At 35.8% G+C, this 24535-nt stretch overlaps 1 protein-coding gene across 7 annotated transcripts in view; it reads left to right on the top strand.

Annotated features, from left to right (window-relative positions):
* CCDC102B (coiled-coil domain containing 102B) overlaps window positions 1-24535 on the top strand; it is a 199346-nt gene that overhangs the window by 80747 nt on the left and 94064 nt on the right. For all 7 annotated transcript variants that reach the window (XM_081801052.1, XM_081801051.1, XM_031024431.2 and 4 more), the window contains 2 exons: window positions 14614-15226; window positions 16487-16707. In XM_081801052.1, the coding sequence (XP_081657178.1) occupies window positions 14614-15226; window positions 16487-16707 (834 nt within the window). The remainder of the gene's footprint in view (window positions 1-14613; window positions 15227-16486; window positions 16708-24535) is intronic.

The raw sequence follows: 24535 nt of genomic DNA, 5'->3' as shown, positions 1-24535 counted from the left end.
CACTGACAGTGATATACATAGAGTATGTAAATACATGACAAAGGTATTCTTAGCTATCAGGGAAATGCAAATTAGAACCACAATGAACTGTGTACTTATCAGAACATCTGAAATTTAAAAAAAAATTGACAACACTAAATGCAGGAGAAGATGAGAAAATAAAATGGTATAGTTTTTTTTGTTGTTGTTGTTGTTTTTTGGAAAACAGGTTGGCAGTTTCTTATAAAACTAAATATTCAATTACTGTAGGACCCAGCAGTTGAACTCATGGACATTTATTCTAGAGAAGTGAAAACTTATGTTCATGCAAAAACATGTATAGCAATGTTTATAGGTGTTTATTTATAATAGCCAAAACCTGAAAACAGCTCAGATGTCCTTCCACAGGTTAGGAGGTTAAACAGACTATGTGGCATATATGTACCACGGGATTCTCCTCAGCAATAAAAACAAAAACAGAAAAGCAGACTGTTCCTATATGCAGCAACTTGGATGATCTCCAGAGTGCTGTGCTGAGTGAATGAAAGAGCCAATACCTAAAGATTACACGGTGAATTGCTCAATTTCTATAATATTTTAGAAATGAGAAAATTTTAGCCATGGAGACAATTTAATGGTTTCCAGGGACTAGGGACAGGGTGGGGGAACATGAAGGATATGGGTTCTGTCTTGACTGTGGTGGTAGATACACAAACCTATACATGTGATAAAATTGTATGGAACAAAATAGACAAACCTAACAAGTCCAAGTGAAATTGGGAAAATCTGATTAAGGTCATTGAATTGTATTTATTTCAATATCTTTGGGACATTCTACTATAGTTTTGGAAAATGTTAGTATTGGGTGAAACTGGCTAAAGAGTACATGGGATATCTTGGTATTCTTTCCTACAACTGCATGTGAATCTACAATTTTCTCAATAACGAATTCAGTTATAAACAAACAAAAAACTTAGATTCTAACAATAGTCTTGCTATTGAAATGAATTAAAGCCTCCCAATGTAATTGTATTGGGGGGACATATCGAGAGATTAAGGAGGAGGGAGAGAGAGAGAGAACGAGAATCACCTAGTCATGATAAGGAAATAAAATGGTTACTATTAATCAAACAAAAATGAAAGTGTGGTCTACTTAAAGTTCTCAGTGGTAAGGTTGGAAATCCATATATGCTGTGAATGTCTGAAATACTGACACATACACACATAACAGTACTTAAGACACATTGCCTCCATCTCAGTGTCTTGACCAGTACTGGCTTCATGGTAAGTATTGTAGTAGAATGTTCTAGTCCAAAAGAGAATTTAGGAATTAAAGCAGATTTACATTTGACTTAGCCTCTTTTTATTTCTGTGGTATTCATTCCATACATTGTAATATGTTTTCTTGTCATATACCTGTGATGCATCATTATCTTACAATATCTAAAATCTACACAGTCTCACCATTACTTATGGTCCTTCTGATGGTTTTTCCAGTGTTCTCCAGCTCCGCCATTTGTTGAGTAATTTGGATGCAAATATATTTAAATTTAGAATTTAATTCAAAATCTCTATTTTGTATATTGTTGGATTGTCATTTGAGTGATTATATCCACATATGCATGCATATTTATGTATATGAAAAACTATGCTGTATATATTAGAAAGCATTATAAAGAATTAAAGTATAATCACATACCCTAGATAAAATCAATCTTAAAAATTTACATATTTTCACTGCCATCATAATTGCTTTAAAATTTAGGTAAAAGTATGCTTTCTGTGCAACTTTTGCTACCTTAGTATTTTATCTATATTTTCAACACTGAAAATTGTTACTATTTTACATACATTGGTAGGCAGTATTTTTAAAAATATGCTTTTTTGAGGATAATAAAAAACCCAAGAATTCATAATTGGTAAGGCAATGGACTTGAGTATAAAAGTACCCTGATTTCTTGTGTAATATTTAAATCTCCATTGCTCCTGGGTACTCATGTACCATGAGGTACTTAATAGTCAAAAGCATAATCATTTGAAAAGATTGCTGTGGGTTAGGTGAGAAAGGATAGGACAAAGTGTGGGAAAATTACTGTTTTTAAATATATACCTTTCTTATTTTGCTTTTCTCTTGATTTCTCAGTTTTTCTATCTCCAGAATATAAAAAAAATTTAAAAAAAACCTCTCAGCTATCTAATATGTGGATTCATTACATTTATTACAAAGATGCTTAGTAAAGATTGGTATTTTAATTTTAGAGTAAAGATATTCCAAAATAGGAGAGACGGTTCCATTTACTCAATATTAGAGTGAAAATCTCATCTGTCTTTGGGGTAGTTGAATTCCCTGTCTAACTTCTCAAATGTTTTGTGTTATGGAAACCTCAAATGTATTTTGTTAAATTCTTTACCCTAGACTCAAGTGTAATTTAAAGGAAATTCCATCCATATGTTTATAATTTAATATTTTAGGCTGGTTTTTCCTTTTCTTTTTTATATTTGGTGTCCAAGAATTCTCTTGAGCTACTTCTTTCAGGGATCTTTTGGCAAGATTAGACTAAGTCACAAACCAAAAATTTAAATTTGGAATTCAACATACATCCATAATGTGTAGGTTCTGAACAATACCAAGATGTTTTCTCATTTTGATTCTAAATGTCAGAGATACAGAGTTGAAGATTACTCTGTGTCACTAAAATGACATTAAAGGACATTGCAAATAATTCTAGTTAATGTTAATCAGAGTCAATAAATTTTCTTATTCTTAAATATATTTTATTTTGGAAAACAGTAGTATTCTTAATAATTCTTTAAAATTTCTTTATCTTACTATTTACTATTTAACGAGAGTGACTGTTCAATGAACTATTTTAACTGCACATCTTCATATACTCAAGTATTTCTGTCAAATATTTTCTAAATGTCTAGTCTTTAAATATAGGCAGTGCTTTTTTTCTATCCTAGCATAAACCATGCATAGTAAACATGCATGATTTGGCTATAGAAATATAATCATATATGCAAGTGATTATTAGTTTATGGTCTGCAGTGGAGCATATTAATTTATGGTCTGCAATCTATGGTCTGAGAACTAGATAATCTATGCAGACACTCTCTATTTTTTGAATCTAAAAAAGACTTTATAAGCATGTGACATGAACCTTGGAAACAATAATGAAACATAGAAATTCATATTCAAAATACATTGAGAATAACTGATTTTGTCTCAGGTCTTCATTTGCTGGATATAATTGTAGTGAAAACGGATTAAACAGAAAAATGATTTGACATGGAGGAATTATTTTCTGCAAGTACTGCTGACATTCCTAAATATACACAAAAGTTTAGCTCAGTCTGCTAAATAATAGTATTAAAATCATATGCAACCCAATTAAAATATATGTGTGTACTGTGTGTGTATATATTTTTAGCGTGTATATACGTATACACACGTGTGTGGTATATATTTTTTGAGGTGACTTGGGAAGGCACTTTAAGGGTACTGAGACTTTTTTTTTCAATTTCCCTCTTTTGGACAAGAAATTTAATATTTGTTCATAGAGGAAAGCTGGACTCCAAGAGTATCTTGTTCTGAGGCTAAGAACGTGAGAATCATCATGGAGTGTTGGTACCACTACTTTCCTCTGCATCCAGTCCTCCTGGCCTTTGGATTTTTCTTTTATAAGAAACACAAGAAGGTGGTATTGGCTACTAAATTCTGTAGATGGTTTGATGGATTGAAACTAAATTCTTCTTGATCCTCACTCTCCATGAATCAATGGGCATTGAGATCACACACTTTACTGTGTTTGGGTCAGGATATGGATGTTTATCCTGAATATTTGTAAAAGAAACAATTTGATATATTGGCAATAGCTCTGAATTTTGTGATGAAAGATCTGAATCAAGTCCTGTCTCTGCCACTTACTAGTCAGGTATTCTGACATTGGTTCAGGCACCAATACCTACCTAATAGAATTTCTATAAGCATCGTGGAAAATGTACACTAGAAGTGTTTTAAAAATAGATACGTTATACAAATGTAGAGTTACTACATCTGGAGGTTGTGCTTATATTATATTGGTGGCATTTTATCCTCTTCATTTGAACCTTCAGTGCCTCTTAAAATTTAAATATTCAGAATAGGGGAACATATCTGAATCCAAAGATCTGAGGGAAGAGCATTCCACCCACAAGATCCTAAGGCAGGAATAAACGTGGCCTCTTCAAAGAACAGGAGGAAAGTCAGCATGACTGGAGCAAAAAGGGAAAGTAAGAAAAGGATGGGCGATAGGAATCAAGGCCAGGGAGTAGGGTTGGTGGCAGATCATGTGAAAGAGACTGTGATTAAGCGTTTTTATTTTATTCTAATTGTAACAGAGGCATTAGCAAGTTGCGAAGAGAGAGTTACGTAATTTTATTAAATTTTTTAAAAAGATTTTTTAACTGCTGCATACCAACAAGACAGAAGTATTAGTAGGCATTTGAGAAGTAGTAATGCTGAAAGGGGTGGTGATGGTTTTCACAGGATAGAAGCAATGAAGGTGGAAAGAAATACATGGATCTAGGAAGTCATTTGAAGAAATGAGGTATTAGAACTTGCTGACAAAATGTGGGTCAGAGAGAAACTAGGTTTTTGACTTGAGCTGTTGGACGGATGGTGGCACCATTTGCTGGGATGTTAACAATGGAAAGAAAACAAATTTGCAGCAGGCTGGGGATCAGGAGTGCAATTTTGTAATGTTAAGTTGAGGTGGAGATTTCTTTGGACATCCAAGTGGAAATACAAAGTCACTGTGTGTCTGAAGCTTAGGAGAGGTTAAAGGACTGGAGATAAGAACTTGGCATTCAATGGCAAAGACGTTCTATTTCATATTAGCATGCTTTGGACTCTCCAATATTTAGAGAGGAGCAGCAGGGAGAAACAAAGGAGGCCAAGGAAGAGGAGGTAACAGAATAATGAGAAGTATGTGGTGATAAGGAAAAAATGTGACAAATGTGTTTAAAGAGGAAGGAATTTTCAATTGTTGTGGAACATTGTTGAGGTCACATCAGGCAAGGTTAAAAAATGAATATCCAATTTGGCAGTATTAAGGTCATCTGTGATCTTGACAAGTGGGATTTCTGTGGAATGGAGGGTACAGATTTCTAGTTGAAATGGATTGATGAAAGAATGGGATGTGAGGAAATGAAAGCAGTGAAAATAAACAACACATGAGATAAACTGTCTCTTTTGTCATAGGAGCAGAGAAATGGGGGCATTACTTCATGGAGAAGGCGGTGATGATGCAGTCAGTTGCTGAGGGTATACTGAGGGAAATGATCCATACAGAGGGAGAATTCATGTGAGGCCCTTGAAACAACCATGACAAAGCTTTTAATATCCCCATTTTATAGATGAAGAAACTTCCACATAAATTAAGTTTCTAAGGTCACAAGATGATAAATGACAAAGCAAGAAATAGCCAAATTATGGAAAGAATTTGAAGTCATATTTCTGTGATTTCAAAGTCTAATCTCTTTTTCACTATATCACTGGTGTAGGCTGAACAATGCTCCTCGCCTCCTAGAGATGCCCACATTTTGATATCTGGAGCCTGTAATGTGTTACCTCATGGTAAAAGAGATTTTACAGGTGTGGTTAAGGTAAGCATTTTGACTGGGGAGATTATCCTGCATTATCTGGATGGGCTCAATATAATTGCAAAGGTCCTTATAGGAGAAGAGAGGAAAATCAGCATTGGCAGTAGGGGATATGATGATGGGTATAAAGAGTTGGAGTGGTCTGATGAAGCGGCCATGAGCCAAGGAATGTAAGGGGCCCCTAGGAGCTGAAAAGGGCCAGGAAATGATCCTCCCCTTAGAGTCTCTAGAAGAAACCAGCCCTGCCCACACTTTGATTTTAGCCCAATGAGATTTATTTTGGGCATCTGAACTTCAAAAGTGTAAGATAATAAAGTTGTGTTGCTTTAGGCCATTAAGTTTGGGTAATTTGCTACAGCAGCAATAGGAAACTAATCTACCACCTTTACTATGTTAGTTAACTCTTTGCAAAATTGTCTGTTGCTCCTTAGTTCAGGTTATATGTGTTTTATCATGGCACTGTCCAATGATTATACTGAATAAACAAATACTAACTTCTATATTTAAAACATTGCTTTACTTGACCATCAAGACAAGGATGACAGGCACCTGGGTGGCTCAGTTGGTTAAGGGGCTGCCTTCAGCTCAGGTCCTGGAATCCAGCCCTGCATTGCATCTGGCTCTCTGCTCAGCAGGGAGTCTGCTTCTCTCTCTGCCTCTGCCCTCACCACCCCACCCCCCGCTCCTGCGCATGCTCTCCCCCGCCAAATATATAAATAAAATCTTAAAAAAAAAAAAAAAAGACAAGGACGACAATACTACACAACTTCTTGGGTAGTATATTTGAAACTTCTGAAGATTACTCTGGCAAATATTTTGGATACTAGGCCCTCAGTAGCCCTTGACAGGGAGTAGCTACAAATCTGAGGGCTTCCAAGTTGCCTCTTGAACTCTGGAGTGTGGGTTTCTAAAATCTCATCTTGTCCAGAAAAAAAATTTACCTTGCCCCATCTCTTCTAGATGTTCTCTATAACTTTTGATGAATCAGTAATCTTGTGATTTGGGGGAGTTGAGCTTTTTAAAGACTTCTTTGATCTGATTTATAATTCAAAGGATGAATTTTAATCTCTGCCACCAATATGGTCATAGCTCTTTACCCTGAAAATTAAATTCCAGATCATACATAAGAAATAAAGCTTACCAAATAATATCTTGCATGCTTTTATGTGACTGTTGCTTTGCTTTAGTAAGAAGTAAGAGTGAATGAAGCAAAGTATTTGGAAATATTTTGCATAGGTATGGCTCACATACATTATAACATTTCTGCTTCTGATTCCAGTTATTTCTCTTAGCTTTTAGATGTGGGATACATTTTAGCCAATTTGGTTTATTAATATAAAGAATGTACAATTGGGGAAATGAAACAGACTTTAAGAATAGTTTTTTTAATTAAAAATTTTTATAACTGCATTTCAAAAGTAAACGTGACAATCATTTGGACTAAATTCTCCAAACTTCATTATTAAGCCTGTGAAAACTTTCCAGTCAGCGAACAGAGTAGTTGGCAGCTACGCACATTCCGTCAAATGGGTGTGAGAAAATATTACTGAATCATATTGACAGGAAAGGGCTTTCTCTTGCTCAGGGCAAAGTGTAACCAGATCTATGAAGAATTTCTGAGTGGGGCGCCTGGGTGGCTCAGTTGGTTGAGCGACTGCCTTCGGCTCAGGTCATGATCCTGGAGTCCCGGGATCGAGTCCCACATTGGGCTCTTTGCTCGGCAGGGAGTCTGCTTCTCCCTCTGACCCTCCTCCCTCTCATGCTCTCTGTCTCTCATTCTCTCTCTCAAATAAATAAATAAAATCTTAAAAAAAAAAAAAAAAAGAATTTCTGAGTTAGCCTCATACATTCTTCAGGAACAAGTGTGAATGGGGTAAATGATGTAGGAATTTTGCTTAGGAAATGCATAGGAAAACTGGAATAGTTGGTGGTTTCAAACCCTGAAATGGACATAAATATTGGAAAATGTTGATGGATCCAATATTAAAGAAAATCTATAATTTTTTTTTAAAGATTTTATTTATTTATTTGAGAGAGAGAGAATGAGAGACAGAGAGCACGAGAAGGAAGAGGGCAGAGGGAGAAGCAGACCCCCTGCTGAGCAGGGAGCCCGATGCGGGACTCGATCCTGAGACTCCAGGATCATGACCTGAGCCGAAGGCAGTTGCTTAACCAACTGAGCCCCCCAGGCGCCCAAAGAAAATCTATAATTTTAACAAATAGCTTTTAAATAACAAAAAATGGAAAGCATAACCCCTCTTCTTTAGCAGTACCTGGTTTGTTGTGAAACTGTGATAGGAATTATTTTATTGGGTAATTCACTTTCACATTATAAATTAATAACAATCATAATTTTGAGTTATTGGCTTTTTGCTCTTCGGGATTTTATTTTTATTTTTTAACTAATATTTATGGGCATAGTTACATTGTCCTCTACGTTCTTTAATTTTTATGAAATTATACAAAATGATATTTACATAGTGATGCATATTCCAGATTCAGGGTCACCTGTCCAACTTTGGAAAGTGGTAGGATCTTCGACATGACCACATTTTTTCAGTGCTCTTTCCAATAAAACGTGCACTCTGACTGTTAGCCACCTGGAAATAGTAGCAAGATTATTCTTATATGAAAATTAGATTCAGCAGGGCTTTATAGTTCCACAGCTAATACTAACTTCATTTTTGGCATAGTTCTCAACAGATATTTTGGTTTATTTATTTGGCGCTATTAAGTTGGATTAGATTGCATGAGAAAATTGGGATCATTTGTGGTTTTGTTTACTGAAACCTTGAAATTTAAACATAAATATTAGGAAATGCCAAGGAATTCAACAAGTGTCAGGCTTCCATGCAAATAGGTAATAAGTAACATAGGTTTTGTATATATTGTTAGAAGAAACATATTTAAGCTATAAACTCAAATCTTAGATAAAATATCTTTATGTCGCAATATTTGTTCACTGGTGAGACATTTCAGGAATATTTTAAAACGGAACTTGCCCAAACCTGATTGATACCCTAAGTTTACATAAGAGTAGTTAAATTATGTTATATCCTCCAAGAAATTCTAAATGATCTGAACCTAAATTGGTAATTGGCAGGCAAAGCATTATAAGAACTTCAAGATGATCAGCCTGCCAGAAAAAAGAAATTTTCATTTTCCAAGCTTCATTACAAGTGATACATTGGCATTTTATAAAATGGAAATGGATTGTGGATTTTTGGATCTTTATTCCTCTATGCATATTCCAAAGAAGTAAAACTGATCACTTTCTATGTCTGACCTTCTAAGGTTTTTATTTTAAATGTTTTTTTTTTTTTATGGGCTTTGTTTTTGTTTTTGTTTTCTTCTTAAAGCATAGAAGACATTGTTATTGTCTGGGAATGGTAGTAATGACATCAAGATATGATGTGGAGAAATTATTCTGAAATAGATTTTTTTTAATTCTTTTTTTTTTTTTTTAAGATTTTGTTTATTTATTTGACAGAGAGAGACACAGCAAGAGAGGGAACACAAGCAGGAAGAGTGGGAGAGGGAGTAGCAGGCTTCCCGCTGGGCAGGGAGCCCGATGAGAGGCTCGATCCCAGGACCCTGGGATCATGACCTGAGCCGAAGGCAGACGCTTAACCGACTGAGCCACCCAGGCGCCCTGAAATAGATTTTTTTAAAGAAATGGAGTTAATTTTTTTACCATTGAGCATTATCTAAGGAATATATTATTTTTCTCAAATAATTTTTTACTGAAAACCTAGACTAAAGAAGCATCACACATGGCTTCAACAACACTGGGGAAGAGTAAGAGGTTAAAGACTTAGGAAGCAGGGAAGAGTCAGCTAAGAAAAGGGTGGGGCTTATATGAATTCCATGCTAATACTTTAAAGTTAATTTCTAATTGATCAGATAATGCAATTTATAATTTGATAATGACTGATAGGAAACATAAATATATGTGTTTTAAAAAGTTTTCATTTATGCTTTTACTACGAGGCTTTTGAAAAACAAAAACAGTATCCAAACTTTAAATAACATACAAATTTATTTTATATTATTTACTTGCCTTTTTGTGCAAGTATTTCCTGGCTCAATATGGTTCCAAAATCTCACATTCAGGGCAAATATAGACTATAACTGCCTGTGTAATTTGCCATAGTGTATGGATTTTTTTTTTTAAATATAATACTTACTCATGGGCAGAACCTGAGCTTTCCTGCAGTGGTGTGATCTCGCCGTTCGCTGTAATTGTTCACTTACCTTCCTGTTACAACTGGAGTCTTATATTTCCTATTTAGTGTTCTCTTGCAAAACTTTCCTAAGAATATATTTTTTTTCTGCTTTAGACCCATACAGTATACACATTTTTATTATACTAATCACATGTGCATGTTTGATGGGCCACACTTTAAAATACAGTATGGTGTTTTACTTTTCTGAATATTAAAAACTGATTTTTCTTTTTCACGTTTGATCAGAGTGTATGGCATCATATCTAAAGTAACAACTGTTTCTTAGCACTATGTTTTGAATCTGTATTAATCTATTTACTCTTTGCTTATGGCTTTTATTAACATTATTGTGTGTGCATTAGCGGTCCTTTGCTTCTTAGGGAAAAAAAAATCCAAGAAGGGTTTCATTTGGAATTCATTTCCTATAGGTTAATGGAAAGCAATAAGTATAAACAATAAAAACAAAAATACCTTTGGACCCTATTTGATTCTGCCCTGGTAGTGTAACTTCTGCCAAAAATGCTTTTATTTCTGGTCCACCTCATTCTTCAGATAATACATAAGACATCTGTCACTTCAGAGAGACTTCTTTAAGTATATAGGTATGTGTTGAATCACAATACACTGTTTATTTCTTTCGAAGAGAGTTAAACTTTGTGAGTCTTAGTTTGATTTATTGCTTTTGGTTATTAACAAGGTCCCCGGATGGCAGAGTCCATGTCTGTTTTATTCAGTATCACGGAAGAAGCCCAATGTAAACTTTCTGCTCAGATGTCAGGCCTGTAAGGGATGGAAAGTGTCAAGCATAGGTCCCACTAACTGATAACCTGAAGGATGAGAAACCAAGGGGAGGTGAGCATGAGGAGAGAGGGGAAAGTCTCTTGCTTAGCAATCTGATCGCTCAAAGGAGAAAGTTGAGGGGAGGTTTGTGCAGGGAATGGACACATCAGGGTGACCGAAGCAAGGGGCATGGAAGCAGGATGATAGAGAGGAGGCTGTGGGGATTTACAAGCCCCAAACTTGCAGTTCGTTTAGGCTATGATGAGATGAAATTCACTCAAAGCACAATATCAGGATCACTTAACTAATTGTGGTGTGATTTAATGGGAGATATTGGAGCATAAACATGGCCAAAATGGAAATCTGCCAAATATATTTCTGAAATAACCTAAAAGATGATTTTGCTATTGTGTGTATAGGTATTTTGAAGTTGTAGGCTTTTGATACGGGGAGGCAGTGGCTCTGGATTCAGATTTCCTTAATTCCCAAACTGGGTCGGCCCCTTCTAAGTGTATGACTTGGGCTGGTTATGTTAGATCCCTAAGCCTTGGTTTCTTCTAGGATGGAGATAATAATAGTAGCACTGACTATTTCACTGAATAATATGAATATGATATAGAAATTGATTATACCTTTATTACATGAAATGAAGAGCTTTTTGGTAAATCTCATTTATCTGTTGCTATCCTTGTTTTTTTTTAAGTATACCATCTCTCTTTTAAAAGAGAGAAAAGAAACTGAAGAAAAATGATACAGTAGTCCAAAGTGATATATTAGTGACTTGTATAACACTGAAGAAAACTGTCACCTTGCCTAAGAGACAGCCTGGGCCAGCCAGTCTGTGGCATTTTTCCATTTAATGGTCACAAGAACTAACTGAAGTACAATGATATTTCTGTCTTCCCTTACAGATAAGGATAATGAGTCAAAGGCAATTTATGTAATTTGTCCAAGATCCATCTATGTGGGAAGTGACAGAATCAGAGCTTGAATCAATATAATCTGGAACTCAATGTCTTATACATTAAACTTCTCTTTCATGAAAAATAATGTTTAGGAGTAGTATTTATAGAGTAGACCCACCATATTTCATTTATTTGGTTATGTATGACATTAAAAATACTTGCAGTCATCAGGGTAGCCTGACTGTATGAACATTTTAATGCTTTATTGAAGTGTAGTAGATACAAAGTATTGCACATATTTAATGTATATAATTTGATGAGTTAGAGCGTAGACATGCACCTGTGAGCCCATCACCACAATCAAAGTAATAAATATATCCACCACCTTCAAGAGTTTCCTTGTGCCCCCTCCCTCCTTTTTGTGGAGGACAATGCAGAATTCAGAGTAAGAAACCAAAGAGTCAATAGCATTAAAATATTTTCTCATGGATCAAAGGCTTTGTGCTATAACCAGGGACAAATACTTTCACAGTCATTGAAATAAGACATGAGGAACCCATTTACACTTGCTTGGGAAACACTTTAGAACAGGAAAAACTATTCAAGTTCAAGGACTGAATGATTAAACCCAACTCAATTTTGTTTAGTCAGATGTGAAAAAATCCATAGTTAATTGGTAGGCAAGGTCTCCACATACCAGGATCCAATTATAGAGTCTTCAAAACAATAGTGAAATAAAAGTTAATGAAACATTTTTAAAGACATTATGATTTTATGATACTGATTTATTTTGAAAAATGGCAAGGATAAATTTAAATTTAATATGATAAAATAAGTTTTCTGTTTTTATTTTGGAATTCCAGCCAAAGGAAATATCAGAAATATCATTAAATAGTGAATAATGAATATATACATATATATATACACACACATATATAGGTATAATTATATGTGAACATATACATAAAATACATGGTGTGCTTCTAAGAGTTCCTTATTTACTTTTTAATATTTGTCTCGGTTTACTAATGGTCCTAGAAATTTGGCCAGCCATATTATCATTGCCCTCTGAATTGCAGTAAATGTAGGGAACAATTGCTCCAAATCAGCATTAATTCAAATGCGCTTGGACATGTACCAGTGCTAACAAAAATAATTACAACCATGAATCTACATTATTATAAGTGTTATAATAAGGAGTGAATTGGTTTGGCACCTCTACAGAACACTTGTTAAAATGTGTTTTTTCTTACAACTCGAAAGTGATATACATTTAATTTTTTTTTTTTTTCAGTAAAGACTTACTTTGTAAGTTAGCATATAAAGATTTATTCTGGGGGCGCCTGGGTGGCTCAGTCGGTTAAGCAGCCGACTCTTTGATTTTGACTCAGGTCATGATCTCAGGGTCCTGGGATCAAGCCCCGTACCAGGCTCTGTGCCCAGAGGGCAGTCTGCTTGAGAATTCTCTCTCCCTCTTCTTCTGCCCCTCCCCCTATTTGTGTTCTCCTTCTCTCTAAAATAAATAAATAAATCTTAAAAAGAGAAAAACCCTCATTTTTTAAGTTGTTAGTATAATGAAACCCCTTCAGTTAATTAAATGGATGGTTCATGAGACAATTTATGATCTGTAACTGTATAAAAGCAAATAAAAAATGAGAGGAATTAATGTCATGTACGTTAAGTGCTATTTATACCAATAAATCTTATTTGATAGTAAAAATGGGTAATCTTATAAAACCACAGAACTTTATTAATGTGCAGATTAACCTGCATGTTTTAAGTGTTTATTTTAAAGAAAAGGGTCTACTTGCTGTCATCGATATAGCTATGTTGAATAAAGTAATGGGTATACATACTGATAAGTAGGTCTGCTTTTACCAATTAGTCTTTGTTATTTATATGGAAAGTGGCTTGTAATTCCTTTACAAAGCTTTGAAATTGCTAAGACTCCTCAGAGTTATCTATGCCGGGAAGCCTCTTCGTTTCTAGGAGACAGTTCATCACTTCTTGAGCAGTGCTCCTTACAGTTCCTCCTACATACCTTAGCAACTTAGCACTGACTTGACACATAATATGTACTAAAAAAGATTGATGGAATAAATAAATGTATTTTATAGTGTGAATATGTATTTTTAATTTTTATGTGCTTGTCTCATCCACTGAACTACAAAATCTTTAAGACAAACACCATGTCTTATTCATAATATATTTTCTTAAATTTATCATAATATTAACCATGGGATGAAAATAATTCAGGTATCAGTCTGATGTCACTTTGACTGCAAGTGACAGAAAACTCAACAACCACACCTTAAATAAAGTTAGGTAATCATTCTCACATGGCAAGAAAACCAGAGGTATGCATTCTAGATTTCATGACGCAACTCAATCATTAAATCAGGCTCTTTTCCTCTTTCTGTTCCACCATTTTAAATAAAATAAATAAAATTCTTCCAGAATCATGTCTTGGTTTAGGCAGGAAGAAAGCAGAAGAAAAGAGGTTCTCATCTTGTGATTTTTTTCATGTTTTTCAGTTTGGAAACTTTCCCAGCAGATTTCCCCTGAAATCTCAGCCAGAACCAGTTACTGTGATGACTTGAGACTAGTGAATGGTCGGTGAAGTGGAGGCCATCGTGGAAGAGTTAGACCAATTAGGATTTAGCCCCTGGATTAGAATAGGGGCTTATGCTCCCAGAGATCAGTAGATTCCGCCTTCCACTTAAACAAGTTGTGCTTGAGTTAGCAGGGAAAAGAGGATCACTGAGTAGTTAATGGACAATATGCATTATAGTAAATATTACCTGAAAAGAATTGGATTTGTTATATGTCATATGCTATTCCCAATTGCATCTTTATATTTTTATTTGTATTCATTTGGCAAAATGTAGTATCAATTTCTGGTTTTTTGAGGATAATTACAAATGCATAAGTTCTTCCATACTTTTAGTTACGGTGGAAAGGAAAATATGCAATATTTAAAGATACATTGTTTTCATCAACCTTGCTTTTCAAATGTAGGTCTTGCTGTTATAATTGCAAGGGAAACTCAAATGTTAATTATGTTCTCTGTCTTTTCTTAGACCTGAAAAGATAACTATGAATTTAGATTCCATCCATCAGTTAATTGAGGAAACACAAATCTTCCAGATGCCGCAGTCATCAATAAAACCACCTTGTGACATGGTAGCACCTGCTCCCCCCCCCGGGGACACTTGTCATTCCTGTTTGCCACTTCAGGGGTGGCAATCACATGCCACTCACAACGTCTGTGTGCACTCACGCAACACCAGTGAGTGGACTATTTGTGAAGAGCTTCGCCTGCGGGAGCTTGAGGAAGTCAAGGCCAGAGCTGCCCAGATGGAGAAGACCATGCGGTGGTGGTCAGATTGCACCGCCAGTTGGAGAGAAAAGTGGAGCAAAGTTCGGGCCGAAAGGAACAGCGCCAGGGAGGAGGGAAGACAGCTCAGAATAAAATTAGAGATGACAGTGAAAGAACTGAGTGCACTGAAAAAGAAACAAAGTTTGCCACATCAGAAGGTGTTAGAAACCACCCAGGACCTGAAGCATCCTAGTTTCACAGAAGTGCCTTCTGCACCAGGAGACCAGTTTCAAATTGGTTCACAAACATGTAAGTCTATCAGAGAACGTCTGGTGAGAAGAGAATTTTCTACAAAGGACAACACAGATAGTAAGGTAAGAAAAGAACTCGGCAGAAGAATCCAGAGATTCTGATCATATTTGAAAGCCGTATACACAGTACTGGGGAGGAAAGGGAAAATGACAAACCCAGTGGTGACTACATTTGTTTGCTTGGGCTGCCATAACTAGGTGCCACAGAGTGGGTGGCTTCAGCAACAGAAATTTATTTTCTCATAGTTCTAGAGGCTAGAAGGGTGAGATCAAGGTATTGGCAGGTTTGGTTTCTCTGGAGACCTCTCCTTGGCCTAGAAATGGTCATCTTCACCCTTTTCTCTGTGTTTATCTCCAAATTTCCTTGTAGAGAAACCATCTCTAGGCCCACCATCATGACCTCATTTTAACTTGATGACCTCTTTAAAGACCTTACACCAAATACAGTGTCATTCTAAGGTACTGGGGGCAGGGTAAGACACAATTCAGTAGCCCATGTTATTGATCTTAGAAATAGTTTTAAGAAAAAGTAACTCAGCATTTTTTATGTGAAAATAAATTATTTAGAGAGATTTCTCTCCATTTACCCTAATTATGACAATAATAATAAATTATTCTTACAGTAGTTTAAACATTTCCCAAGGTTTGGGACTTTGGCCTCACAATTAATTCCTATAAAATGGGTACCATCAGCAAATGGTATGGAACCTTTATGGAATGCTTCACATTATCCACTCTTGAAATTTCTTGGTATTATTGGAATCTTGAAGTGTTTGAGAATTCTGCACAAAATAAACTTTTTAAAAACTTTATTTTATATAGCAGTTCATAATATTATTTATCCATTTTTTTTAACCTGGTAAATACTGTTAACAACCCATGGAACATACTTTCAGAAACTTTGGGAATTCATTTTATCTCTTTAAATAATATCAGTTATTATTGTTACTCCTTTCTATTTAATTCCACCTCTAAAAGTTTATAGCATATCTTGCTCCTCTATAATTCCATCTAAAATTTTAAGTCTTTCTATGATGTATGGGATTTATTGTCGATATAACCTAGATTCCATTGTAAATTAAAAATTTTCAAAGACTGAAATGTATTTCACTATAATGTAGGACATAGAAGAAAAAAAAATCTTGAGGAATGCAAGTTAAAGTTCAGTCATATACCTCTTACAGACTGATAAAGAAATGAAAATAGGAATTTGATGCTGAATCATAACATTTATTTCCTTCCAAAAATATGTTTTCTTCATGATTTTTCTGCACTGGATTTAAAAAATTAACAATAGTTGTTTTATTTTTTTTTTCTTTTCAGGAAGAAGTTTTGATTATTGACCAGTTAAGATTAAATGAGGAGATGAAACTCAATCTTAACTCTCCTGATTCATTCAAGAATAGTGGTTCTGACAGCTGTTCACTGAAATCTGCATTAAGACTGCAGGCAATGACCCTGCCTTTGGAGAGTGAAGTGCCTGAAATTTCAGCTTTGCAGGTTCATCTGGATGAGTTCCAAAAAATTTTATGGAAAGAAAGAGAGTAAGTGTTAATCATTGTCTCCTTTAACCAAGTCTGATTTTCAAACTTATTTAATTTAAGTCTAACAAACAGGCCATTTGATAATTGACCCATGATTAATCATTAAGTACTAATATTTAAAAAATGAGTTTGATTTATATTCATTTTTTGAATTTTTTAAAATATCAAATATTTAATATGTAAATATTAAATCACACACTACTGCAAAGGCAGTGGGCCAAATAGGAAATCCAACAGCAAATCAAAATATGTCTCAACACATAAGAAAAAGAAAACACAATATTCTAAAATCTGTGGGATGCAGCAAAAGCAGATGTTAGAATGAAATTTATGCTATAAATGCTGTTTTAAGAAAAAAAGTTCAAATAAACAATGTTACACCACAAGGAACTAGAAAAAGGAAGAAACTTAGCTGAAATTTAGTAGAGGAAGAAACTAACAAAGAAAAATCAGAATTAAATAAAATAGAGACCAGAATAAATAATAACATAACATTGAAAAGTAGTGACCAATTTTTTAAAAAAAAATAAAATAAACAAAATTGGCAATGCTTTAACTAAGAAAAAAGAGAGAAGATTCAAAAACCAAAAAGAAATGGAGAAGAAAATAATACAACAGATAACCACAGAAATATAGAATGTGATAAAATGTTACCATAAGCAAACTTAGAAAAATAACCCAGATAATTCCTAAAAATGCACAAGTTACCAATATTGAATCATGAATCTTGAATCCATGAAGTAGGAAATCTTCTTAGACCAATAACAAGAATGAAAGTTGAATTAGGAATCAAAAATCTCCCAACACAGAAAAGCCAAAGACCACATGGTTTCATTGGTGAATTCTACCAAAAATTAAAAAAAAAAAAAAAAAATTAATGACAATTTTATCAAAATCTCACAAATCTTATAAATAATTCCCCTAGGAATAGAGGAAATATATTCAAAATCATTCCATGAGGCCATTACTACCCTGACACCAATGCAGGACAAAAACAATACAAGAACAAAAAAATTCTAGTTTGCCCAATGTAAGTATTGCTAATCTGACTTTCTTTTGACATCCATTTGCATGATAAATATTTCTCTATCCCGTCACTTTCAATCTGCATGTGTCTTTAGGTCTAAAATGAGTCTCTTATAGGCAGCATATAGATGGGTTTGTTTTTTTAATCTATTCTGACACCCTGTGTCTTTTGATTGGAGCGTTTATTCCATTTACCTTGAAAGTTGTTATTGATAGATATGTATTTATTGCCGTTTGGACCCTTGCAACAGAGATAAAAGAATTAAAAAAGAATCAGAGATGAAGAATGCAATAAACGAGATTGGAAACAGGCATGATGCAATGAACAACAGGCTGGCAGAAGCAGGGGAATGATTTAGTGACCTAGAAGACAAAATAATGGAAAATAATGAGGCTGAACAAGAGAGAGAAAGAAGAATTATACAACATGAGAATAGACTTAGGGAATCAGTGACTCTATCAAATGTAGTAATATTCATATTATTGGAGTCCCAAAAGAAGAAGAGAAAGAAAATGGAACAGAAAATTTATTTCAAGAAATAATAGTGGAAAACTTCCCTAATCTGGGGAAGGAAACAGTCATCCAGATCCAGGAGGCACAGAGAGCTCCCATGAAAATCAACAAAAGCAGGCCAGCACCAAGACATATTGTAATTACATTTGCAAAATATAATGATGAAAAAATATTAAAAGCAGCAAGACAAAAGAAGTCCTTAACTTACAAGGGAAAACCCATAAGGCTAGCTGGAGACTTCTCAACAAACTTGGCAAGCCAGCAGGGAGTGGCATGATATATTCAAAGTGCTGAATGGGAAGAATCTGCAGCCAAGATACTCTATCCAGCAAAGCTATCACCAGAATGTAAGGAAAGATAAAGAGTTTCCCAGACAAAAACTAAAGAAGCTCGGGCGCCTGGGTGGCTCAGTTGGTTGAGCGACTGCCTTCGGCTCAGGTCATGATCCTGGAGTCCCTGGATCGAGTCCCACATCGGGCTCCCTGCTCGGCGAGGAGCCTGCTTCTCCCTCTAACTCTCCCCCCTCTCATGTACTTTCTCGCTCTCTCAAATAAATAAATAAATCTTAAAAAAAAAAAAAAAAACTAAAGAAGCTCATGACCACTAAACCAGCCCTGCAAGAAATATTAAAGGGGACTCTTGAGTGTTAAGGAGAGACGAAAAGGGACAAAGATAAGAAAGGATCAGAGGAAATCTCCAGAAACAATGACAAAACAAGTCAATTTTTAAATTTTGTAGAGTAATTTATAGATTGTTAGTTTTTAGTTTCTATCATTCTTTTATTATAGCCTTGTTCTCATCATCTCTGGCAGATTCACCTTAATTATAATCACTAATGTATATGGCTAGAATAGCCAGTGGATTTTCTAAGTTTTACAGCATTAGTAGACTTCAGCAAGTCAATAAAAATGAAAAAATGTGTCAATATTTATAAGGGACAATTCACAATTTGTGAGTTATTGATTGCAGAAAAACATGCTTTATTCATTGATCATTTGTGGTATAGAGCAAAGAGCTCTAGACTTGAGATTAAATGACCTGGATATGCTCCTTGGTTCTGACATATTCAGCTACATGATACTGGGTTAGCCAAGACTGTGCTGTTGTGTCCTTTGTAAAAATATGGATAGTGGTACCTATATTCCAGTTATCGACTGTTTTATGACAAAACTTCCCACACAGTGGTTAGTGTTGAAACAACAATCACCATTCATTCTGTTCATGAAGCTTGAGCATGGCTTTGTTTGGACAACTCATCTCTCACTACATGTGACTTCAGCTGGGATGGCTCAAGGCTGGAGATGACTTGAGGGCTGGAGGCCACAATCATCTGAGGCCACCTCACTTAGTCGCATATCTGGCAGTTGCTTGGTTCTCCCTTGGGGTCCTAGTCCAAATACCTGCAGGTGTCCTATCCTTGTGGCCACTTTGACTCCTCACAGCATAGTGGCTTGGTTGAAAGCAAACATCTTAAGGGTACAAAGAGAAATATATGGCGTTTTAATGACCTTGACTCAAAGTCATATAGCATCACTTCTGCCGTCTTCATTGAATTCTTGTGAGGATCAAACATGAATAATGTCCGGGAAAGTGACCACTAGTGTGAATTACTCAGTATGATTTTTTTGTTATTTCTTCACCTTAGACAGTTATTAGCATTGTGGAATATTTGATACACTTTAAAATATGTGAAAATCATTATTTTTCCATCTCTTTACTTATAAGACTCTTAAGTGGGCAGAAAAAAATGGGAAAAAATAAGTATGAATATAATTATATGTTATATAATGGTTTCAATTTTCCTGGTTTAAATGGATTGGAATAATGATAACATGCCCACAAACCTTTCGCAGGTAGTGTAAGCCCTTTATATGCCATTCTTTATCTGTTAGCCAGAAATTTCTCATTAGTCCCTCTGAAATTTATTCCCACCACTAATTCCCTTTTTCAGATGCTTTGTCTATACCTCACCATATGAATCGACTGTGATAATCCAATCATAATACAATAGGTTGTAATAATATTCCTGTGTATATAATAAATATATGTTATTCTGCCATCAAATATAAATTCCAAATATAGGTAATCGACATTAGTGGGAAGGAGAAAAAATTGAATTAATTTTTAGGCCTGTACCCATATTAAAAATTAATTTCAGGGGTGCCTGGGTGGCTCAGTCGTTAAGCGTCTGCCTTCGGCTCAGGTCATGATCCCGGGGTCCTGGGATTGAGTCCCGCGTTGGGCTCCCTGCTCAGCAGGAAGCCTGCTTCTCCCTCTCCCTCTGCCTGCTTGTGTTCCCTCTCTCGCTGTGTCTCTCTGTCAAATAAACAAAATCTTTAAAAAAAAATTTCATTTGGAACTGTAAGTCGCAGTCAAGTTCTAACCTCTGTGTTTTATTTCTTGAAGGATTTAACTTTTTAGTAGTTATAGACTTCTCTCACACCCACTCACAGTGTTAACTTCCCTGACATAATGTAGTAGAACCATATGAAGCTGTTCCTTCCTACATGTAAACTCGCCGAGGTGCCAGTTTTAATGATACACATGTGTATCTCTACACTCCCACTCAGACACTCACACACACATTAAAATTTGACTCCCTGGGAATAAATTAACAATCCCTATAGTAAGTAAATTCTCCAATTCACTGGGACTTCGACATATAAACCATAGTCAGGCCAGAAAATAAGGGGGAAAGGAGACCTCTGATTCCACTTTGTCTCCTCACTCTTCTCTTTAATAAACAGTCCCATGGGTGTTATGTGTCCAGGAATCAGCATCAGCATGCAGTCCAGACGAGGCAATCACAAAGCCTTTTTTCTGTCACCAGAGAATGTTTCCCAAGGATATATACTGTTGCAATAAATCTGTCTAACTTTTTAAAACTTCCTCCTGGAATCTCAGTATGTGGATGGCCAGAGTTGAGAACATGTGAATGTAATTTTTTCTGTTCCCAGCTCGTGGGAAAATTCTCTTGACTAGAGCACAGGATTCAGCCAGGAGAACTCAGGGGATCCTTTCCACCATTGTCACTGGTGAGAACCTCCTTATCAAAACAGTAAACTTTATTATATTATTTGTATTCTGAGTGCTGATCAGTTTTATGAAAAATAATTTTCCAGTATCTAGAAGTTCCTCGTGTATTGAGGATTTATATATTTTTGATCTCTTAGATAAAGACTTCCTAGGTAGAAAAAGTGAGGTGAGGAGGGGAATCTGATCCTCTGACCGAGCGAGGCATACCTAGACATTTAGGGGGAGGAACCTGGGCAATGTGAGATCTTAAGTAAAGATGAGGTAGAATATTTTACCATTTAGAACCAGTTCTCAAATTAAACTGCAGATGGCACCTGTGTCCCTTAGAAAGTGTTTGTTCCACGTCATTTAAGCAGAGCTTTAATCCTCCCCCCTCAATTGTATTTCTTAGTTTATTTTCTGTAGAAGAAGAGTAGCATGCTTCAATTATTTTGCTTTGCTTCATTAAATGGTATGTTTTTTCTCAATAAAAGGAGACTTAAAATCTTGATGGGAATATATATATATATTCTTCAATGAACACAATGAACAAATTGGCATGCAAGTCTAGTTAATATTATTTAAAGTAATATTATTAAAGATGAGACAGGCCTACTTATTTATTCACTATCACTAATGGGATATGTGGTAAACCTCTGTCTTTTTAGAAAAGTAGTTTATGGTTTGTATTCCTTTCTATTTTTCTAGCTTTTTGAAGTATAACTGAGAAATAAAATTTGTGTATTTTTACGTTGTACAATGTGATGGGTTTGGGGTGTTTTTTTTAAGTTTTTATTTTAATTCCAGTTAGTTAACATACAGTATTGCATTAGTTGCTCTTGTATGATACAGTGATTCAGCAGTTCTATACGTCACCCATGCTCATCCTGACAAACACACGTGATGTTTTGGTATACACTGTGAAGTGAATACCGCAATCAAGCTAATTAACACATCCTTCACTTAACACCATTAATAATTTGTGTGTGTGGTGAGACCACTTACGATCTACCCCCTTAGCAAATTTCAAGTATACGGTATGGTATTGTTAGCTATAGTCATCATGCTGTACATTAGATTCCCAGAATTTACTCTGTAACTGAAAGTTTGGACCCTTTGACTGATGTCTCCTAACTCTCCCCACTTCCCAGCCCCTGGCGCTCACCATTCTACTCTCTGTTACTATGAGTTCAACTTTTTAAGATTGTGCATATAAATGAAATGATACAATATTTGTCATTCTGTGTCTGGCTTATTTCACTTGGCGTAATGTCCTACATATGTACACACACACACACACACAAACACACAACACACACATCTCATATTTTCTTTATCTATTCATTTATAGATGGACAGTTAGATTGCTTCTGTATCTTGGCTTTTATGAATAATGCTGCAATGAACATGAAAGTCTCTTCGAGATACTGATTTCCTTTTCCTTGGGCTATATACCTAGAAGTGGGATTGCTAGATCATATGACAGTTCTATTTTTAATTTTTTTTAGATTTTTTTAATTTTTAATTTTTTGAGGAACTTGCATATCTTTTTCCATAGTGGCTGCACCAATTTACATTCTCCTTTACAGTGGCATTTTAACTACACTCTTACCAACACTTGCTATTGCTTGTCTTTTTGATAATAGCCATTCTAAAGATTTTATTTATTTATTTGACAGAGAGAGACACAGCGAGAGAGGGAACACAAGCAGGGGGAGTGGGAGAGGGAGAAGCAGGCTTCCCGCCGAGCAGGGAGCCCGATGCGGGGCTCGATCCCAGGACCCTGGGACCATGACCTGAGCCGAAGGCAGACGCTTAACGACTGAGCCATCCAGGTGCCCCAAAACTAATTTTTTTTAAAAGGTTTTATTTATTTATTTGACAGAGAGAGACACAGCGAGAGAGGGAACACAAGCAGGGGGAGTGGGAGAGGGAGAAGCAGGCTCCATGCAGAGCAGGGAGCCCGATGCGGGGCTCGATCCCAGGACCCCGGGACCATGACCTGAGCCGAAGGCAGACGCTTCATGACTGAGCCACCCAGGCGCCCTGACAATTGCCATTCTAAAATGGTGAGGTGATAGCTCACTGAGGTTTTGGTTTGCTTTTCCCTGATGATTACTGATGTGAAGTACCTATTCATATACTTGGCCATGTGTATGTCTTCTTGGAAAACTGTTTACTCTTTCTCATTCTTTGTGTTTGTTTGGGGGCTTTTTTGTTTTTGTTTTGTTTTGTTTTTGCTATTGAGTTGTATGGGTTCCTTCTATATTTTGGATATTAACCCCTTATCAGATACATGGTTTCCAAATATTTTCTCCATTCCATAGGTTTCCTTTTCACTTTGTTGATTGTTTCTTTTCCTGTGCAGAAGCACTTTGGTTTTATGTGCTTCCACTTACTTATTTTTGCTTTTGGTGCCAAATCCAAAAAAAAGTTTTCTTCTAGAAGTTTTACAGTTTCAGTCTTATATTTAATCCGTCTCAAATCACTTTTTGTGTACTTTCGCAAGTGTTTTTTACTCTGTAGTGTCTTTTGCGTTTGGGCAATCGCCTACCTAAGGAGACGGAGTCTGCTTCTCTGCATAGACTACAAAGTTGCTAGTAAGTCTCAGCTTGAGTTTCTCTTGTAGCCGATGTGCAGACACTTGACATAGAAACAGCTCTTCCGACGTAGCCGCCTGGACTTTTTAGCAGAACCTAATGCCCCGAGAAGAAGAGAGCACCTGGAATCCATCCTGGTGAGGAGAAAGGCTGTGGGAGTAGCTACGTCTTGATCCCGGAGGCAGCAGTGGTCTCTGGGATTGAGTGAAACTGCCGCCATGTCTGCAGTTGGTGGTACTAAGGTCATGCTGTGATGTCTGTACCTAAATGGTGGCTGCAATGAAATGCTGATGGGAAGATTGCTATGGCCTCATCTTTGGTACTTCCGGCTGTTCAGGTTTCCCATTTGCTTCTCTGGATCTTCCCAGAATCTCCTCAAAAAGATTCTTTGAGCTATTAATATCCTTTACTACTTAAATTAGCTAATTTGAAATATTTACTTCTCAGACACACAATTGATACCAAGAAAGTGTATAGGCAGTGGGGTCTTGATAGGATCAGCTCTGTGGCATGAGAGTGGTCCTTTGTCCCTGCCTGGATTGCCTCTGAGCCTTGGTCTCTGATCCTTCTGAACATCTCTGATCTTTATAATATTCTTTAAATTCACCTCTTTTCTAATTAAATTAAATATATATGGCTTTGGCTATTTGCTGAAAGATGGTGAAAATGCTCA

The sequence above is a fragment of the Leptonychotes weddellii genome, chromosome 13 (assembly GCF_054177405.1).
Source record: "Leptonychotes weddellii isolate Sample4059 chromosome 13, ASM5417740v2, whole genome shotgun sequence".
Lineage (NCBI taxonomy): Eukaryota > Metazoa > Chordata > Mammalia > Carnivora > Phocidae > Leptonychotes > Leptonychotes weddellii.
Note: the sequence above shows the minus strand (reverse complement) of the source record. Positions and strands in the feature narration are given on the sequence as shown.